Consider the following 18,751-nt stretch of genomic DNA (forward strand, 5'->3'; position numbering starts at 1 on the left):
TTAACCTCCGAGGGAAATTTCACTGAGATTTTTACCTATAAAGTTCTGCATAGCAAGGATAACCAGCCTGTCAAAGAGGACCTTTTAACTGAAGGATCATATTAATCAAGATACTTGGAGCATATTCATTAGCCTGGGCTTTCATGACTGAATTGATTGAAAAATATCTACAAATGACACTGACCAGTGGTAGGGAGATTGATACATGTTCTTTGGTATTGTACCTCCTCAATTTGAAAGGATTGAAATAATCCAGTGTTCTCTCATGACACAAACTTGGTAAGGAATTATTTCTCTGAAGTCCTAATCAAGTAAGGTTCATTGCACTTCTAAACCAGAATCTTTCAAGCAACAATGACTTCAGAGTCAAGATCAATTCATGTGGCATGGGACTCCCTCCCTATGATTGTTACAAAGTCAATACATATGGCTCTCGTAAAGCGTATTTTCGTTGTGTTGCATACGGAGGTTTAACTGGAGATGTTCATTGAAAGTTTGTGAAATGATTATATAGTAAGATTGGCTCCTCAAATGCAATATGAGATTGTTTGTGTAAATTTCAGTCAAAATAGAGATATTGTGCTGAATGTGGTATGGTTCAGCAACTACCCTTGAATTATTTGGTCGTACTCTTTATGGATGGGATCAGAAATACTTAAAGCAAGAAATATATCGAAGAGTTGGTGCTGAGTTAACTAAAAATCGAAGTTTATCATAAGCTTGGTGTAAATTCCTTAAAAAACCAGCTTTCTTTTTTCAATGTACCCGGGATTGAACTATTTGGTCCTACTCTTTCTTGATGCTCTAATCCAAAAGTAAGGATGACTTAAAGCTTAAAGAATACTTACAAATGAATTTACATTTATGGTTACATCAACTTCTAATCTATTATAAAAAAATACAAAAATGTTTTTAACAAATTGGTCTCCATGACACAACGATGTGATATTCAAAATATTTTTTTTACCTTGAAATGAAAAAAAATAAAATATCAGTTTGACCTACTATGAGATTTATTTATTAAAATACCCTATTTTGTAAAGTTTTTGTTTTCTAGTGTTGTCGTGCCATTGTGCATGGCGTGACACATTTTTTTTCTTGTCTGGTGTTACACTTTTTTACTTTTTCTTTTTTTAGGTTATTTTTGAATCGAACATGTGATATTTGAAGCTGTAGAAACAAATATGATATGAAATGGTTCAAACTTGTGTCTAAGTAATAGAAGAAATTTACAAGACAAGTAATTTTGTATGAAATATATTTAAATTATATAAATCCAACACATATTACTTTTCATATAAAATAATAACTATTTATAATTATTTCTTTTGACAAAATCTATTTATAATAATTTAATGTTAATTTATTCCATCAAAATAATATTTCCTGAGTGTTGCCTACCGCAATCGTTACTTCCACAGTCGTGTGTATGGTCAATTCACTGAACTGAGTTCTCAATTTTCCATTGTAACGATGGAGTTCACAGTTGAAGCGGTGGGAAACATAGACAACTGTTTCGTATCTCTCCCCTTACCTCTAATCCAAACTCTTCAATCCATACGAGACTCATCTCTTCTTCCACCAATCCTCGCTCTCGAGCTTCGTTCTCCCTCTCACTCTCCTCTCTCCTGGTTTGTTGCTTGGTCCGGCGCCACTTCTTCTTCCTCTTCAACCATACAAATCTCTCAACAATTCGCTGAATGCATTTCTCTACCAATTCATTCTCCAATTCAAGTTAAAGTCGCTTCTAACGTCCCTCATGCTTCTTCCGTTTCTATTGAGCCGGATACCGAGGATGATTGGGAGATTTTGGAACTTAATTCTCAACAAGCTGAGGATCAAATTCTCAATCAGGTTTCTTATTTTACGAATCAAATTCTATTTTTAGATGAAAAATGAACAATTAAGGATGTTGAAAATTTAAATGATGATTTTTTTTTTTTTTTTTGCAGATTAGGATTGTTCATGAAGGGCTGAGGTTTCCTTTGCGGTTGAATCATCACACTGTCATCACATTTCACGTTGTTTCTGTTTTTCCCAAGAATGCGGTGGGTAAGAATTATTATGCCTATTGCCTTTAACATATCATAATTATAATTCATGCTCTTTTAAATTAAACTAGTTCACTCAAGGCTCTGTTTAGAGAATTTTTTTTTAGCTAATAACTCTTAAGCTAGTTGACAACTGATGATAGCGGATAAGATACCTGGTTGAATTTTGAGTGTTTGGTAAAGTTAGCGGTTGAAAGTGTTAAAAATATGAAATGACACAAAAAATACATGTTTAACTAATATTTAGTTTTTTTCAATTAAGATAATAGGGATAAAATTGAGAGAAAAAATGATAGGCTATAAGCTACTTGAAGCAGCTTACCAAAAAACACTATCAACTAGTGAAAATAAGCTCATTAAAAAGTTACGGTTACCAAATGGGCTCTTTTTAGTCATATGAGCCTATAAGCTAGTTTACCGTGCTTGCAAAACAGGCCCTTAGGCTGTTGTGGATGGATGATTTTACTATATATATATATTGAAGAAACCAAACTTACCCTCCGAAATTGGTACAAAGAGAATCGAACCTGAGACCTTGAGAGGAGTTCACTCCAGGGTCCCAAGCCAACACCACTAGACCAACCCAAGTATAATATATTATTGACACATCATTTTGTGTGTGTGTGGATGAAATGGCTTGCTATGAACCATTGTCCAATTGGTTTTAAACCTAATAAGTAATAACAACTTAATTAACTGCATATGCATTTTATATTTTTTTGTTATGGAAATGCATACTTACTATTGACTAAATTTTTTTAGAGGTACTATTGACTCAATTTTTTGAGAGGTACTATAGACTCAATTTTTTGAGAGGTACTATAGACTCAATTTTTCTCTCATAGGTATTTATTTTTGGTATTAGTATAAAACAGGATTTTGTAACACTTTAAATATTATAAAGTAGGAAGATATCAGATGTTGTGGGTGAGGTAGGTAGTATGATGCTTAGTCATTTGTTATTCTTTTCCTCGGTGGATTTTTACAAGTCTAGTGTAAACAAGTCTATTTTGAATTGTTGAGCAAATTATTGTTTATATCCATACCATAGTGCGAGGCATGTCTAACACGTGACACTTTATCAGTACAACTCATGCCCGGAACTGAAGTTGAGGTTGCTCCAAAGACGCGCAAAAAAAATTCGGATTTAGCTGGAAATTCACATGTAGGTTCCAATAGTAAAGATCATACTGCAAAGATGCTGCTCCGTTTACAAGAACCAAATGAGTTATGTCGTACCAGTACTCATGTCAAAGGTGTTGAGCTTCATGCAGGGCTTACTTCTGTTGCTTTTGTTCATCCAGAAACAGCCAAGCGCTTCTCATTTAACATGCTTCAGTTGGTTTCCATAGTACCAAGAGTATCCAAAGAAAATGTTAGTAAATCCAGAAGAAAATCCAATATTATGAAAGCCAAAGGTGGTTCAGCTGTTAGTGAAGTTGAGAATGGAAACACGGACAAGAAGGAACATCGACAAGCAGTTGTTCATCTGTTGATTTCAGAATCCGTGGCTAAAGGACATGTAATGCTAGCTAAGTCTCTTCGCCTTTATTTGAGAGCTAGCCTGCATTCATGTACGTTAAGTTTCCCTAATATCCATCCTACTTAAACAACAATATATTAGAACCAATCACATGCATGCTCATAAAATTAGATGTGCAGGATATTGAGCTTAGGAAATTGTTATTAAATGTATTTGAAGTTGGTTTTTGTTTTTATCTGTTTTTTTAGTTAGGAAACCAGCAGTTCATAATTCTTGTATTTCAGTACTGCATCATGCTATCAAGCATGATAATCAGGGAATAAGTTATTTGTTATTTTTATAAGCAGTGGATTTGCTCTGGTACTTAAACTTATATTTTTGAAATTCACATGGCATCAGGAGAGAAGTGTAAGGCTTTATGGAAGTTTGCTCTTGTTTCTGGTGGATTTTTATGCTAAAAGTATGCTATATTTTCTTTGCGTGATAAATAAGAAAAGCTTGCTTTGCTGCTGTAAAATATGTGAAGTCTGTGTAAACTCTGTGTGTCTCTATAATGAGATCACACCCTTCTATTTATAGTGGGTTTACAATAAATGCATTGAATGCATATTTAGTGAGCACTAGCCTTGGGAGTTTTATACAATAGGAGACAACCAATCTAGGAAGTTATAAAGTTAAAGGAATATCTAAAGATTCTTAATTTTAACAGCTGCTATAGCCTGAGTTATCATCTTTATATTGGTGGGCTGTGTGTCATACTTTGATGATTTCTTTTGCTTTTTAAATTATATTTCAGATGAATAATCTGACCATCCTTTCAATTTCAGTGCCAGATTTTAAAAGAGAACATTGTTTTTGTGATTACACAGGGGTTTATTTGAAGGCATGTGATATTATTTTGGAAAAAAGTATTCCTTCTATTTCTCTCTGTCCTTGTCGATTCAAACTGTTAAGGCAAGAGAGTACTGTTGAGAAAGATGGTCTAGATGATTATCACAGCCACAGGAATCACATTGATGAAAACATACATAGAAAAGCTACTTCTGATCTCTTTTTGGATACCATTAATTGGTCGATCCACAGTGAAGTTGTTGCGGCTCTTTCTGATGAATCTAGTTACAGAGAAGAGGAAGTGGTTGCAAACCAATCTCAGAATCATAAGGGATTACAAAGTCTTGTACGACTATGGTATATTGCGCACCTTGAGGCAATTACTTCCATTACGGGGATAGAAGTTAATTCATTGGTTATCAGTAGTAAAACCTTGCTTCATTTTGAATCAAGCTGTTACAAGATTGGGTGCGATGAGAAGCTTCGGCTGACTTCTTCAGAAAACAGTGGCAATGCAGTTGAAATGTTATTTTTATTGACCTTTGGTGAAGGAGATCTGAATTATGGAAAACTTAATGCATATGAAGTTTCTCTTGGAGGAAGACTCAGTAACATCAACGTCGATGATCTGAAGATTTTTGAAAAAATAAAATTGGGTGATCCAGTTTCTATTCATTCTATGGAAGAGAGAGCCTCTGAAGACCACATTAATTCTAATGTATCTTTCCTTGGCTGGATGGAGAAAACTGCTTCTGATGTTATCGATAGTATGTTCTTTTTTGGGTCAAATATCCATTTTATATTAACCGTCACTTTAGCTAACAAAAAGATTTCATATCAAGTGTCATTTTATTTTTTCAAGACATCAATTTTTTTTTTCCATACTTAAAATAATGATTGTTATGTTTGCAATTTTTTCCCTAATTCCTTGACATTTTCCCGTAAGCTAGATTATGTGTAATGACAGTAAATTTGTGGTAAATGAGGTGCCACATTTGTTTCTATTTATACAAGGATCGCACAGTGATGTCGGGTGTATTGCAAGTTTAACACTTCCTGATTTCCATATTTTGTATCTTTTTAACAATCTCTTTCTAGTAGGTCCTTGTTAATGATGTGGGTCTTCTTTTTTGTATGAATACAAGTAGTGTCTTCTCCTCACCTGTTTGAGGTTGAGAAATGCATATTATTATATTTAGGGTAGAAGTTGATATGTGCTACCTGTTTTGTCTGGTTAACTTTTTTGTTACTTAAAATTCTCTATTTTTGTTTGAGTTGTTTTGGGCTTTTAGTATTGGTGATCAATTCACATAATTGTTAGAATTTAGTTTGAGGTGTGCGAGATTCAGCTCTTTTCTTCCACGATGCTGCTGCACATCAATTTGAGTTCAGCTCGCTAATATTTTTTCCCACAACTGTTGCAGCCCTTGTGCACAAGGATGCCCTCTAATAATATTTAATTTAACTTGCCTTTGTTGCTGACTGTAGGGATGTTGGTATTGTTATCTTCAGCATGTGGTTTGTGGTTTGGCTCATGCAACCTGCCACTTCCTGGACATGTTCTGATATATGGACCTTCGGTGAGTACAACTTAAATTTTTGTATTATATTAAGTTCACCGTATAATGAACAGGATATTAACAGACTAGAAGTTCTAATGGCTGGATGGTTATATATGTAGACATTTGAGTCCTTCCAATCACTTGTTTACTCTTTGATGTTCATTATACAATCCTTTTACTGCCATCTTTTGTGTTGCTTGTTACTTAATATTTCACGTTTGACTTAAATACAGCTTTTGTCCTTCTATTTTCCCTGATTCACGATTTTGATTCCTCCATTTTAAATTTCAAAAAATTTCCCTACCACTGAATTTCAGACTTTTTTTTGATGATACATAAAGGGCCACCCGGTGCACAAAGCTCCCGCATACGCTGGGTCCGGGAAGGGGTCCCACCATTTGGTGTATTCAGCCTTACCCTGTTTTTACACTAGAGGTTGTTTCCAGGACTTGAACCTGTGACCTCTCGGTCACATGACAACAACTTTATCATGACTTAAATTTTTGTTGATATATAATGTTAAATAATTCAGTGGTGATGTGACTGAAAATGCATATTTTTTTGGCAAATCTGATTTTTTTAGTTTTTCTTTTTCATTTTAAAAGTTGGTAGAAAATAGGCTTAGATGGTTTGGACATGTAGAGAGGAGACCTGTAGAGGCCGTTGTAAGAAGAGTAGATCAAATGGAGGAGAGACAGGTTGAAAGAGGTAGAGGAAGACCTAAGAAAACCATTCGAGAAACCATTAGAAAAGATTTAGAGGTCAATGAGTTGGATCAAAATATGGTTTTTGATAGAACACTATGGCGTCATTTGATCCATGTAGCCGACCCCACTTAGTGGAAAAAGGCTTGGTTGTTGTTGTTCTTTTTCATTTGAAGTTTTATTTTTCTAACAATACTTTTTTTTTTGGGTCAAATTTTCTAATAATTCAGTGGTGATGTAGAAAATAATAAGATTTGTCACTCAACCCTATGGTAGATCATAATTCAACTTGACTGATCATAAAAAAATAAGCTCCAAATTCAGTGGTAGAGAAAATTTCAGATTTTTTAAAAATCTGGAAGACTGTATTTTTCAATTTAGAAAAAGAGGACTAATCGTGAATCAACGAAAATATGGGGACCAAAAGTGCGTCTAAGCCTTCATTTTTTTTTGTTGCTAAAATATATGAAATACTTTTCAGACTAGTAAAATAGCTGAACATGAAACTGGTTGGAAAATCAGTGATTCTTGTAAAATAGTAGCATACAGCAGAAGCAAATCAAAGAAACAAGTAAAAGAAAATACACCTGAAAGAAGCCTATCAGTTATGATAGTTTATCATGTGTAAATAGTCATCGGTGCAGTTTTTGGTAAAACTAATTTTTCATGATCACTTAATTTGTTACAATGCTGAAATAGTGCTGAGTAAGTAACTACTTAATTACTTGATTATCAACTAAACCAGAAAACGTGTTTCAAGAGTTTTTCTTTTTCTAATTTTACCTTTGATAACTTTTGAGAAAAGCAAGCCCAGCCCAAAGCTCCCAAATTGGTAGAAAAATTTATTTTGGTGTTGCTTCACAGTCCTTATCAAATCAGAGTATTCAATTGGCTGATTTGATAGTCTTTGATCTCAGGATCTAGCTCTTCATACTACGATTCAACAGTTTTCTTTGTGAATCATTCTTATTTTCCTTCAGATTTCTGATCTAGACAAAAACAAAAAAGATTTCTGACCTGATATGAGTGAATTATTAATAATTTGATTTTTGAATAATTTTTTCCAGGGCTCTGGGAAAACTATACTAGCAATGAATGTGGCAAAATCCCTTGAGAATCGTGCAGACATCTTAGCACACACGTATTAATCTTAATTCTATAATTGATCACACCAATCTTATTTCTTTCCTATTCTTCCCTATATACAGTTATACCTGTTCAACAACAACATTTATTCTTGTTCAGATTTTGAAAATTTCACCATTTAATACTATGCAGAATTTTTGTTTCCTGCTCAAAACTTGCTTTGGAGAAGGTCCCAATTATTCGCCAAGAACTTGCAAACCATATAACTGAAGCTTTAAACCATGCACCTTCTGTTGTCATATTTGATGATCTTGATGGTATAATTTCTACCTCTGATTCCGAAGGATCTCAGCCATCAATGTCTGTTGCTGGACTCACTGACTTTCTGGTCAACATCATGGATGAATATGGGGTAAGAAGTATACCTTTGGGGCTATGTGCTGCTGATTCTCTTAAATGTTATGCATGTTGTTGCTCCTTATAACAGATGCATATTAAAATATTGATCGGAATTTTGCCTTTGTGAAGTGTTGGGCTTGTAGTTGATATCCAGCCTTTAAAGTCATTAGTAGGTTAGTTTCAGTTAGCTTTGTGCGTTTTATGAAAGAATTTAGCAATCAGAATAGGAATACTTGTGAACAGGAGGAGAGGTGATAGATTAATATAGATCTTGCTAAGAAATAGTAGGGAGAAAATGAAAATAAAAATCAAGTACTCATTTAATGATGGAAGTGCATAATAAATCTGTCAAGATCCTACATTTGCTAGGTATATGGCTGAAGTGTTCCAATAATGACTCTGGCAATTTGATAGGTCTCTTAGCTAAAAGGGTTAGTTATACTGATTCAATTAGAAGAAATAAATAAGGTATGTTGCATGAAAATGAGAATAGGTGTTGTGTTGAGAGGGAGAGTTGGTCATTTGGCAAGGATTAGGATTTAGGATTGGGAGTAGTGACAGTTCTGGATGTATAGAATATCCATATTTTTTTAATTTATCATTCAGTCAATGAAGAATTTCTTTGCTGATCCAGAGATTTGTTCATTCAGTCAACGTAGTTGAGTTAATCTCTGGTTATTGAGCTATTCTCAGGTGTACTATGGTAATACAACATACCACAGCCATGATGTCTTGCCACCTACAAATGTTCATTCTTGAACATGAAGGGTGTGTGTTAAAATCCTATGTTGGCCATGTATTACGATGAAAGCTCTCATGTTTCCTAAAACACTGTTTTCAACCATAAAGAAATATCTTTAAAAGCATATGCTTTGCTAAGTACAAGTTCTTTTCCAATTTCCACTACTAACATTCCTCCTCCCCTAGCAAGTTAACCACTTACATTTGCTTATAAAAAATATACAGGTTATCTTCATCTTGAAGACATTCCATCAATAGTTAGAGATTTCTTGTACTCCTATATAGAAACAGAAATGATATTTATACATCTGAAAATTTCGACACCTGAGACACCTGGTTAATGACGTTCATAAGTATGGCTAATAGGTACACCCAAATTGGGTAACTCATTAACCATCCACTGAGCTCAACCAACCACAATTTTGTACATTGTTAACCAAGTTGTCCATTAACAAAGCACGGTGGATAGTTGATGAATTACCCAATATTGGTTATTGACGTTCGTAGTCGTGGTTTATGAAACTTAATTGATAGTTAATGAGTTATCCAATCTTGGTGTACCAATTGACCGAACTCGTTTTGTAATTATCCACGATTTTGAACGCCATTAACCCAGTGCCATACCTATTGAATTGTCCAGTGTACAAATATCATTACTTGTATAGAAATAATAATGCTCTGTCTAATCGCCAACTAATAATTAGTTCTCATACTAAGAAATTTTCAAGAGGTTAAATATACAGTATCTTCATTTTGACGCTCAATCATTATGGAATATATTTTTCTCTCCCATCATGAATTTATCGTCTGAGTGGAAAATTGCACAGGAGAAGAGACGAAAATCATGTGGATTTGGACCAATAGCCTTCATAGCTACCATACAGTCCCTAGAGAATATACCACAATCTTTGAGCTCTTCAGGTTTGCTACTTCTGCATGTATAAGCGTTGCAATGTTATAATAAAACTTAGAAAGAATCTTTGCTATTATTATCTCTCCTTTTTTTTCATATGCAATTAATTTCTCATGTTTTGGCTACTAATTTCATTATTCTATTGTTATCAGGACGGTTTGACTTTCACATTAAGCTGCCTGCTCCTGCCGCTTCTGAGCGCAAGGCTATGTTGAAGCATATAATACAAAGGCGACACCTGCAATGCAATGATGACATCCTGCTTGATGTGGCTGCAAAATGTGATGGTTATGATGGCTATGATTTGGTATTCTACTTCTTTTTAAAAAATTGTTCAGGCAGTTTTGATTCATTAGGCTTTACTGATTTTAAAATTACTAGTTGTCAGTTTAATTGATATGTGTTACCATATGGTTCCTTTTGTTGCTTTTATGTTTTAAACGAGAGAAATATGCATTTGTTGATTCTATTTGGAGCTGTTCGGGCTGAACAGTTGGTGCGTTTGTTCATGAAGCATTTAGCATAATATTCTTGCCGAAATATGGCTCACTAGTGTTCTAGATTAGAGATAAGGAATGTAAAATTACATGATTATTATTTGTAAAACAAATGATGGTAATGTTCTACCCCCGATATAGTGACAACTTCAATGGCTTCATTTGCATTTCATTAGCATGCACTTGCTTTGGTAGATGTTTGGTTTGTCATTTGAATATTATTACAACTGATCTGTCCATAACTATGTCTGGGATGCCTGTATGCAAATGTTTAAAATTTCACTTTTCCAGGAAATATTAGTTGACAGAACTGTTCATGCCGCTGTTCGCCGTTTTCTGCCATCTAATGTCATTTATGAGCACGAGGGCCCTGCATTACTACAGGAGGATTTCTCTCAGGCAATGCACGATTTTCTTCCAGTTGCAATGCGCGATATCACAAAATCTGTTTCTGATGATGGCCGTTCTGGATGGGACGATGTCGGTGGTCTTGTTGATATTCGAAATGCTATTAAAGAGGTCTGAATTCATTAAATACTTCAACGCATTGTTTTCTCAGTTTATTTTATGTTTCCTAATTTCTTGTTTTAGATAATAATAATAATGTTTGCAAGACTAAGAACACCTATAAATGCTTAAGCTAGGTGGAGGCCAAGAGTGATTTTATATCTAATAAGGCTCTTTGCCATGACGTGTGTATATCAAGTGTGATACATGCTATGAATAAATCCACACTTGTTCTTACTTGACCAATAATTTAGTTCTTGTGGTTTTTTTGTTTGCATATTTACTCTATATGCTCGTAAGTTTTGCTTTATTTATGTTCTTAAATTATTTCCAGATGATTGAGTTGCCATCAAAGTTTCCAAAAACTTTTGCACAAGCACCATTAAGGTTGCGGTCAAATATCCTTCTATATGGTCCTCCTGGTTGTGGCAAAACTCACATAGTCGGTGCAGCTGCGGCCGCTTCTTCACTTAGATTCATATCAGTGAAAGGGCCAGAACTGTTAAACAAATACATTGGTGCTTCTGAACAAGCTGTAAGAAACAACAATACTTTTTAGGCTATTGTTGTTTTTCAAATTTATTTGTATCTTTCTTAATCCTTATATATTCTCTGCAAAATATATTTTTGTAGGTTAACTTTTCTTATTTGCCTCAAAACTGGCTATTTTTTACTGTTAGCCTGTGAACTGAATTTTCTTGAATTTATTTTTGTTTACCGAGGCTTTTTCTTTTGTTTTGGTGTACAATATTTAGTAATTTTTCATTTTGAAGTTAGTGATTTTGCTCTGAATGTCTGAATCTTGAATGCTGATTTCAGGTTAGGGATATATTCTCTAAAGCAGCAGCTGCAGCACCGTGCCTGCTTTTTTTTGATGAATTTGATTCTATTGCTCCCAAGAGAGGGCACGATAATACTGGAGTAACTGATCGTGTTGTTAATCAAGTGGGTATATATTTTTCACTTTTTGATTTTACACTTTGTTGAGTTCAATTTGACATGGTGGGACCCCTTCCCGGACCCTGCATATGCGGGAGCTTTAGTGCACCGGGTTGCCCTTTTTTTGAGTTCAATCTGACTTCAATATATTCATTTTTCAGTTTTTGACTGAGTTAGACGGTGTTGAGATTTTAGCTGGTGTATTTGTGTTCGCTGCAACCAGGTCAGTATTCAAGCATACACTAAATGTCAAAAATAAAAGAATAAAATTGAATTGAAGGTCAGAAATAAAAGATCAAAAGCAGAAAGGATAAAACCATGGAAAGAAGGTTGTAGGTTCAACCAGGGTATACTTCTACCTTACACTTAATTTAGAACAGTTACAGGTGGAAATTTCTCATTCAAGCTTTAATTATGACTCTGAATCTACTCTAAAATGAAGTTTCAGGGTTTTGTTGTCTACATGGTTGAATAAGAAAAAGGGTCAATCCACCTGATTTGATTAATAAACAAGTTAAATTTTAGGGGAACACTGGTACCCGAAATTAACCCACGTACTTAATTAAATATAACCAAGTAAATTCATGTTCAGTATGCTATTTGACCTTTATCCATTTGGTATTTACATGTAAAGACCATTTTATTAATGGTGCTAAACAATTCAAAAAATTAGAAATCCAAGTTGCCAATTCTGCACTTGTGATAGACGTTTAACATGTTGGAACTAGGGTCAACTTTGAAGGCACATGAAAAATTAAGGTCTAGATTAATTACACATAGAAAATCATAGAATCACAGTTGATCATTATTCTAAGCTAAATCAGCCCATTAATTGCACAATATTGAAAAAATGTCATGGCTGTGGTAAGTTTGCAATTGACTTGATGTTTGTTTCTTCCTTCTGATTTTTGAGATACAGAAAGAAAACAGATGGGAAATGAATATTAATTTTTTTATAATTTTGATGTTTGCTTCTCATGTCAAGCAGTAGACCAGATTTACTTGATGCTGCACTCTTGAGACCGGGTAGGTTAGATCGTCTTCTATTTTGTGACTTTCCATCTTGGCAGGAGAGATTGGAAATTCTTACGGTACTTTCTAGAAAGGTATGCATAAGTGTAACTATAGATTTGTGTCCCTGTTTTTTTCTTGTTTGCTAATTTGGTTATAATATCATCGTGGGTTTTTTACATGACGTAAAAGTTTTTCGGATAACACTGTTTACATATTCATATATCTTGTAAAGAAATCATGGCAATAGACATTGTTAAATGATAGAAATCGGATGCTTATTAGTGTGAAACCGTGTGTCTCAACTATACAACGGAGGCTTTTTATATAGGCTTCAAAGCCATTAATAGAATAATTAAAACATATTATATCCTTATTTACACAATATGATATGCCCATCCTATGCAGTAAATACCTGGATCCTAATTTTATTTTCAATAGACATGTTAGCAAGACAATATTTTATTTTCAATATAGGCTTCAAAGCCATTAATAGAATAATTAAAACATATTATATCCTTATTTACACAATATGATATGCCCATCCTATGCAGTAAATACCTGGATCCTAATTTTATCTTGTAAAGAAATCATGGCAATAGACATTGTTAAATGATAGAAATCGGATGCTTATTAGTGTCACTATACTAATTTGTAATATCCCATAAGTTTGGGTGGAAAGTCTATTAGAATCTTTGAAATTGAAATGTAAGAAGTATAGAAAGAAAAATCAAAAGAATAGAAGTATATCATTCAGAACTCAACAGAAAATGGAGAATAGAAATTTTTCACATTTTTTGGGAGTGGTTTTGTTGAGAATGATAAATGAATGCTCGTGATTAGTATATTTTTAATTTTAAGAGTATTATAACATCATAGATTGGGTTTGAAAAATTTATCTAAACCTTCCCAAATCCCTTCATTCCTTCAACTTCCTTCTTTTTTCCCAAAGCCATCCTCTCCTAAACTCCCAAACAGACCCTAAAGTCCCAAAGATTAGGGACGGAAGGAGTATTTCATTTAAAGCAGACCACTGTTTTTAAGATAAAAAACTAATAGATCACCATTCTTGCTTGATCAAAGAGCTTTAGTATAGATGACTGTGAAAGAAACTTTCCAAATTAAAGATCGGGCATTTATAAGCATTAGGTTTTATCATATGTTTGTCGTTGGGAGTCACTGTTGATGTTAACATTGAATTCCACCAGAGATGTGTCTTTTACTAGTCAGAGCTTACCTTTTTACGTGGATACACTAGTTCTGTTGACATATATATCTATCTAATTGATGCAGTTACCAATGGCCAATGATATTGATTTGGCTACAGTAGCTAATATGACTGAGGGGTTCAGTGGAGCTGATCTTCAAGCTCTCCTCTCAGACGCGCAACTTGCAGCAGTTCATGATATCCTTGACAATATTGATACGTCTAGGTCGGAGAGAACACCAGTTATTACTGATGCTCTTCTAAAGCTCACTGCATCCAAGACCAGACCATCTGTTTCAGAGGAAGAGAAAAGACGACTCTACAATGTTTATCGCCAATTCCTGGATTCAAAGAGATCTGTTGCTGCCCAGGTTTTTCCCTCTCCCATTGTCCTCCCTTTCCTCAGTCTCTGTATTTTCTGTGAAGTCTGTGTTGAAGTTGGGCGTTTTATGTTTAGAAGCACACTTAGACACAGGTAGTCCCACGTAAATGGATCTGGGGGAAAATGCCCGACAAAACTTCAACTTGCTTTCATATAATTCTTAAAAGCTTAATAAGGTGACACCATTGAGTTAATCCGAGTTTCAAATTTTATAGCGTATTCAGTTTCCGACGGAACTGTGTTCAAACCTTGTTTAGGGATGTAACTTGTGAGTAGGAACTTGTTGCTTGGTGGATACTGGGTAGTTGACCTTGAGCTTAATGGCGCATCAATCAAAACACACCAGCCCGTTTAGTAGACAACTCTAGAAAATCTTCGGTTAATATTTCAAAGAGCCAACATAACAATTCTTGCTTTCTCATTAGTCCTGTAAACATTTCTTCATGCAAGCTCAAAATATGTCTAAACTTGTTAAAACCACTGTACATTTTATAATCACTAAAATCTGTCTCAAACTATCTTCAGTAACTGAAAATAGTCATGTAACTTCAACTGTAAAAGGAGATATAGAGTTCCGTGTAATGTTAACCTCGACTTTCTCTTATGGAGTCTTTTTGTTTTAATTTCTTAAAACACTTCTCTACATGTTTAAGTCATGTACCAACTACCAATATAATCCAATATTTTTTTTAAGTAAATACAGATCATACAGGGTAATTTCATTATTTCCCTGACTTGCATGGGTAAATAATAATTATGTAATGAGATTTTATTTCTATTTTTACAATGGCTGCTGCAGTCAAGGGATATTAAAGGCAAGAAGGCAACTCTTGCGTGACAATCAAGTAATACAGCGAGTTTGTTGATGTGGTGGAAGTTGCCCTTCGGTATTCTTTTTCTCCTGAAGATGCCTTTGTTGTTCGTTTATAACTTACTATAGTAAATTTGTACAGTAGCATGACTGATATTCAATTTATTACTTGTAATAAAGCGAATTCTCAAGCAATGTGGTAATTAAGTATAGGAAAGAAAACGTGTCTCCACTTCTCTAGGTTTTTTTCCACCATAAATTTGTTTTCAATTGTAAATTTACAAGGCCTGGAGTAAAATCCTTGAGTAAAAATCTGAGATGGAAGGGAGTTTTGTGCATTGATGAGAAAATCATCTACTGGTCATACGGAGCAGAATGTACTAGCCCTGTCTTGGCACAAAGAAGTTAGTATGCTCTGAGGATTTAGTGGCTGCTTTGTTATTTGGCAAGTTGCTTTCATGCTTTGTGCAGCAGCTTTTGCTTAGAAACATTTGATGAAAAACTAATTCTGCCGACTCTTGCATAAAGTTTCAGCTCGTGCCAATTTCGTCCAAGTTTCCTCTTTGCATAGACATGGTAAGATCTGCAATATTACAAGCACAGTTTCTTGAAAGCACTACATCTATCCGATACTTGATAATCATTAGTTCTTTTAATGAGCCAAATTAGTTTTATATGCATATTTTCTGCCACTGATGGTGTTGCCAAAATTTGAGCTGTTGTTATCTTGACATTTGGAGTTAGTTTATGAGTATAAGAAGCCGCTGCATCATCAGAGAAATTTTGCGATTTTATATTTTTTTAAGAAGCTATTGATCATCATTCATCCATGGTTAACCATTTGAATTTCCCTCTTTTAAGAAAAAAATAAACTATTTGAATTTTTCCCCTTGGTTTCCAACTTTCCATCAGCTATATACTGGGATGTCAATCCCACCGCGTCCCCATTCATTGCCACAGGGAGTTTTTCCTCCCCGTCCCCACTCCTATAGATCGCCACTGTCTCGTGAAACTAATTTTCTACTATTTTAATTATTTGGTAAAATAAAAATTAACCGTAAAACAAAGGCAAAATTACACTTTTAGTCCCTTAACTTTATTTTAGGTAACAATTTAGTCCTTTATCTTTTTTTCATTTCAATTTTGTCCTTTTGATCCATTTACATATGAATTTTTAAGCTTAAAATTTATGATTTTATTTTCTTATGGTCTTTTAGTCTTCAAATCTATGATCCTTGTCTATGTTTGCATAAGAATATTTAATTTGAAGCTTGAAAATGTATATGAAAATGGACAAAAAGGTACAAATTGAAATGAAAAAAAGATAAAAGACCAAACTATTACCTGAAATTAAGTTAAAGGACTAAACGTGTAATTTTGCCTAAAACAAATACTTCATCCGGTCACATTTATATGTAAAAAAACAATTGTCTCTGCTGGTTAATTCTCCATACAATGAAATGTTTTCAAATTAACCATATCAAGCAACAAATCAATGTTGATTGATCAAGCTTCTACAACGACTCTTTGATGCATTGACAACTCTACAACGTCTCTTGCATACCTTATAACACTCCGTTAACCCAACAATGTAATTAATAATGAAATCAGAGTTAATCAACTAACGGAATGTCACACTGCTTTTCAAAACATGCATAGATAGAATTGAATGCTATTTAATAAACTTCAGCAATTTAACAACTATTACATTGCAGTGGAAAATTATTTTAAACATTAAACAACTTCCAACAATTTTTGGCACATGGCCTCAACAAAATATCCTCAAAATTAAATTCAACATCAACAGGGTCATAATTGATACATAAAGGATGATAAAATACAACGACATGTTATCCTCATCCCGTTACATATCAAAGCCCTAAGACACATGTGAGGAGTCCACTCACAACAACAATAACATCTACTACTCTGGATCACCTGCAAGTTACCCATACGAAGGGCAACGTTTCCAAGCAGAAGGGGTGAAATTCACAAACAACAATAATAGATATATAATTCATCAATTGAATCTAACACCCTAAATAACAATACTTCAATATACTTATATATTTCATGATCAACAACATTATCAACATTTGGCAATTTCAACCAACAACCGGAACTACTACTCAACCAACAACTACGACTTATGCAATGACATGAAGACACTGCTACGACTCAACAACAATGCACATACATGTGGTACCATTTAACGCGTTTGAATGAACGAGCATTCACAGGGCATAAGCCCTCAACGATTGAATGAACTAGCACTCACAGGGCATAAGCCCTCAACAGTTGGAATGATTAAGCATTCCCAGGGCATAAGCCCTCAACAATTATGAGTATGCAATGGACTCACTTTAGTGTATATCAACATACAACTCTCCTACAACGACAACAACATGAACATCAACATCTACTACACAACAATGCATATATAAATATGACTTACATCAACATGATCAACTAGCAACACTACAACACTCAACATTGAAATTCAACAACTTGTATAATTTATTTTCATACAATTATACTTAAATACACAATCAACAATCCTTCATATACAAATCAGCAACTCAGATAAAACATTATAATTAATCAGGATTAATAATATACCTAAGATTCCAACCAAACCGTATACAAAATTGCAAAAGCAGCTTTCAGCTACTGAGCAACTCGCGAGGCGAGTGCATTTGCTTGCTATGGCGAACTCAAGAAATGAGCTACTCCCTATGGCGAGTACGTGGCGAGCAAGAAAAATGGTGCTCTCGTGAGTTTTGACATTTTTCTCACTAAATCTTCATTTTTAAGCTCCCTATTCATCTTGTTAATCTAAAAATTGTCCCAGACACTCAAAACCATCCAACTTACGTCTTATAACAACATTTTAAAAATCATGATCTCTCACTCAGGTACTCGCTACGGCGAGTTGTTCTGCTCGCGAGGCGAGCGATGAAAAGACTTGCTCACGAGGCGAGTCAGCTTACTCGCCATGGCGAGTTGCGTCAGGTTTGACTACGGGAATTCTGCAGTTTTTCACAAAAAGTCCCAATTTTCCCCAATTCAATCCCCAAAACATATTACAGAAGTGTTATAAGTTTCTTCCTACGACCTAAACACAATCTACCACTAATGCCATGGATTCTACACTCTTTAATTCAAAAATCATACTCAAAACCTAACCCCCAATTCCCAATTTCAACTAGAACCTTGCTAAATCAAAATCAGAATTGTATAACCATTACTATTGAGAGTTAGTCTCACCCTTACCTTGATTTGATGAACAAAGCTCTTCCAAAAATCAGTTTCTCCCCTCTTGGCTCTTCTCTTGGTTTTTCTCCCAAAAACTGCTTGTACGTAAAACTGTTTCTCTGATTTTCTAACTCCTTACTTAACTCCCTTTCAATTTCTATTAACTCCCACTTAATTCCCTTAATTAAAATATAGCCCCCAAAACTCCAAATAATTATAATTCCCACTTATTCTATTAAATAATAAAAATAGCCATTTAATAAAATACACTACAACATAAAATCAACATAAATTATTTAAAATCATATAAAAGACTATAAATCAACTAAAAATAATTAAATAACAACTAGGGCGTTACATACCTCTATATAA

The 18,751-nt window shown here is 34.2% G+C and overlaps 1 protein-coding gene across 4 annotated transcripts; it reads left to right on the forward strand.

Annotated features, from left to right (window-relative positions):
- Positions 1 to 1,366: 1,366 nt before the first annotated feature.
- LOC11445708 (peroxisome biogenesis protein 1) lies at positions 1,367 to 15,899 on the forward strand. Of its 4 annotated transcripts, none has more exons than XM_024782016.2 (16): positions 1,370 to 1,854; positions 1,953 to 2,052; positions 3,137 to 3,625; positions 4,404 to 5,132; positions 5,854 to 5,945; positions 7,699 to 7,772; positions 7,910 to 8,129; positions 9,685 to 9,778; positions 9,923 to 10,077; positions 10,559 to 10,786; positions 11,109 to 11,309; positions 11,594 to 11,719; positions 11,875 to 11,936; positions 12,702 to 12,819; positions 14,018 to 14,302; positions 15,113 to 15,899. In XM_024782016.2, the coding sequence occupies exons 1-16, from the start codon at positions 1,474 to 1,476 to the stop codon at positions 15,149 to 15,151; spliced, it is 3,393 nt and encodes a 1,130-aa protein (XP_024637784.1). In that variant the 5' UTR covers positions 1,370 to 1,473; the 3' UTR covers positions 15,152 to 15,899. The 4 variants fall into 4 exon arrangements, 2 of the variants coding, with proteins under 2 accessions (XP_024637784.1, XP_039689894.1); XM_039833960.1 differs by having other exon boundaries at positions 1,811 to 1,854; positions 1,953 to 2,048; XR_005646014.1 differs by lacking the exons at positions 14,018 to 14,302; positions 15,113 to 15,899 and having other exon boundaries at positions 1,367 to 1,854; positions 11,875 to 12,060.
- Positions 15,900 to 18,751: the final 2,852 nt, after the last annotated feature.

The sequence above is a fragment of the Medicago truncatula genome, chromosome 4 (assembly GCF_003473485.1).
Source record: "Medicago truncatula cultivar Jemalong A17 chromosome 4, MtrunA17r5.0-ANR, whole genome shotgun sequence".
Classification (NCBI taxonomy): domain Eukaryota; kingdom Viridiplantae; phylum Streptophyta; class Magnoliopsida; order Fabales; family Fabaceae; genus Medicago; species Medicago truncatula.

Bases quoted from the DNA above. Each gene is read 5' to 3' on its own strand.
- LOC11445708 (XM_024782016.2), top strand. From the start codon at position 1,474: ATGGAGTTCACAGTTGAAGCGGTGGGAAACATAGACAACTGTTTCGTA. The intron at 9,779-9,922 runs GTTTGCTACTTC...TATTGTTATCAG, and splicing joins ACAATCTTTGAGCTCTTCAG to GACGGTTTGACTTTCACATT. The intron at 10,787-11,108 runs GTCTGAATTCAT...AATTATTTCCAG, and splicing joins TTCGAAATGCTATTAAAGAG to ATGATTGAGTTGCCATCAAA.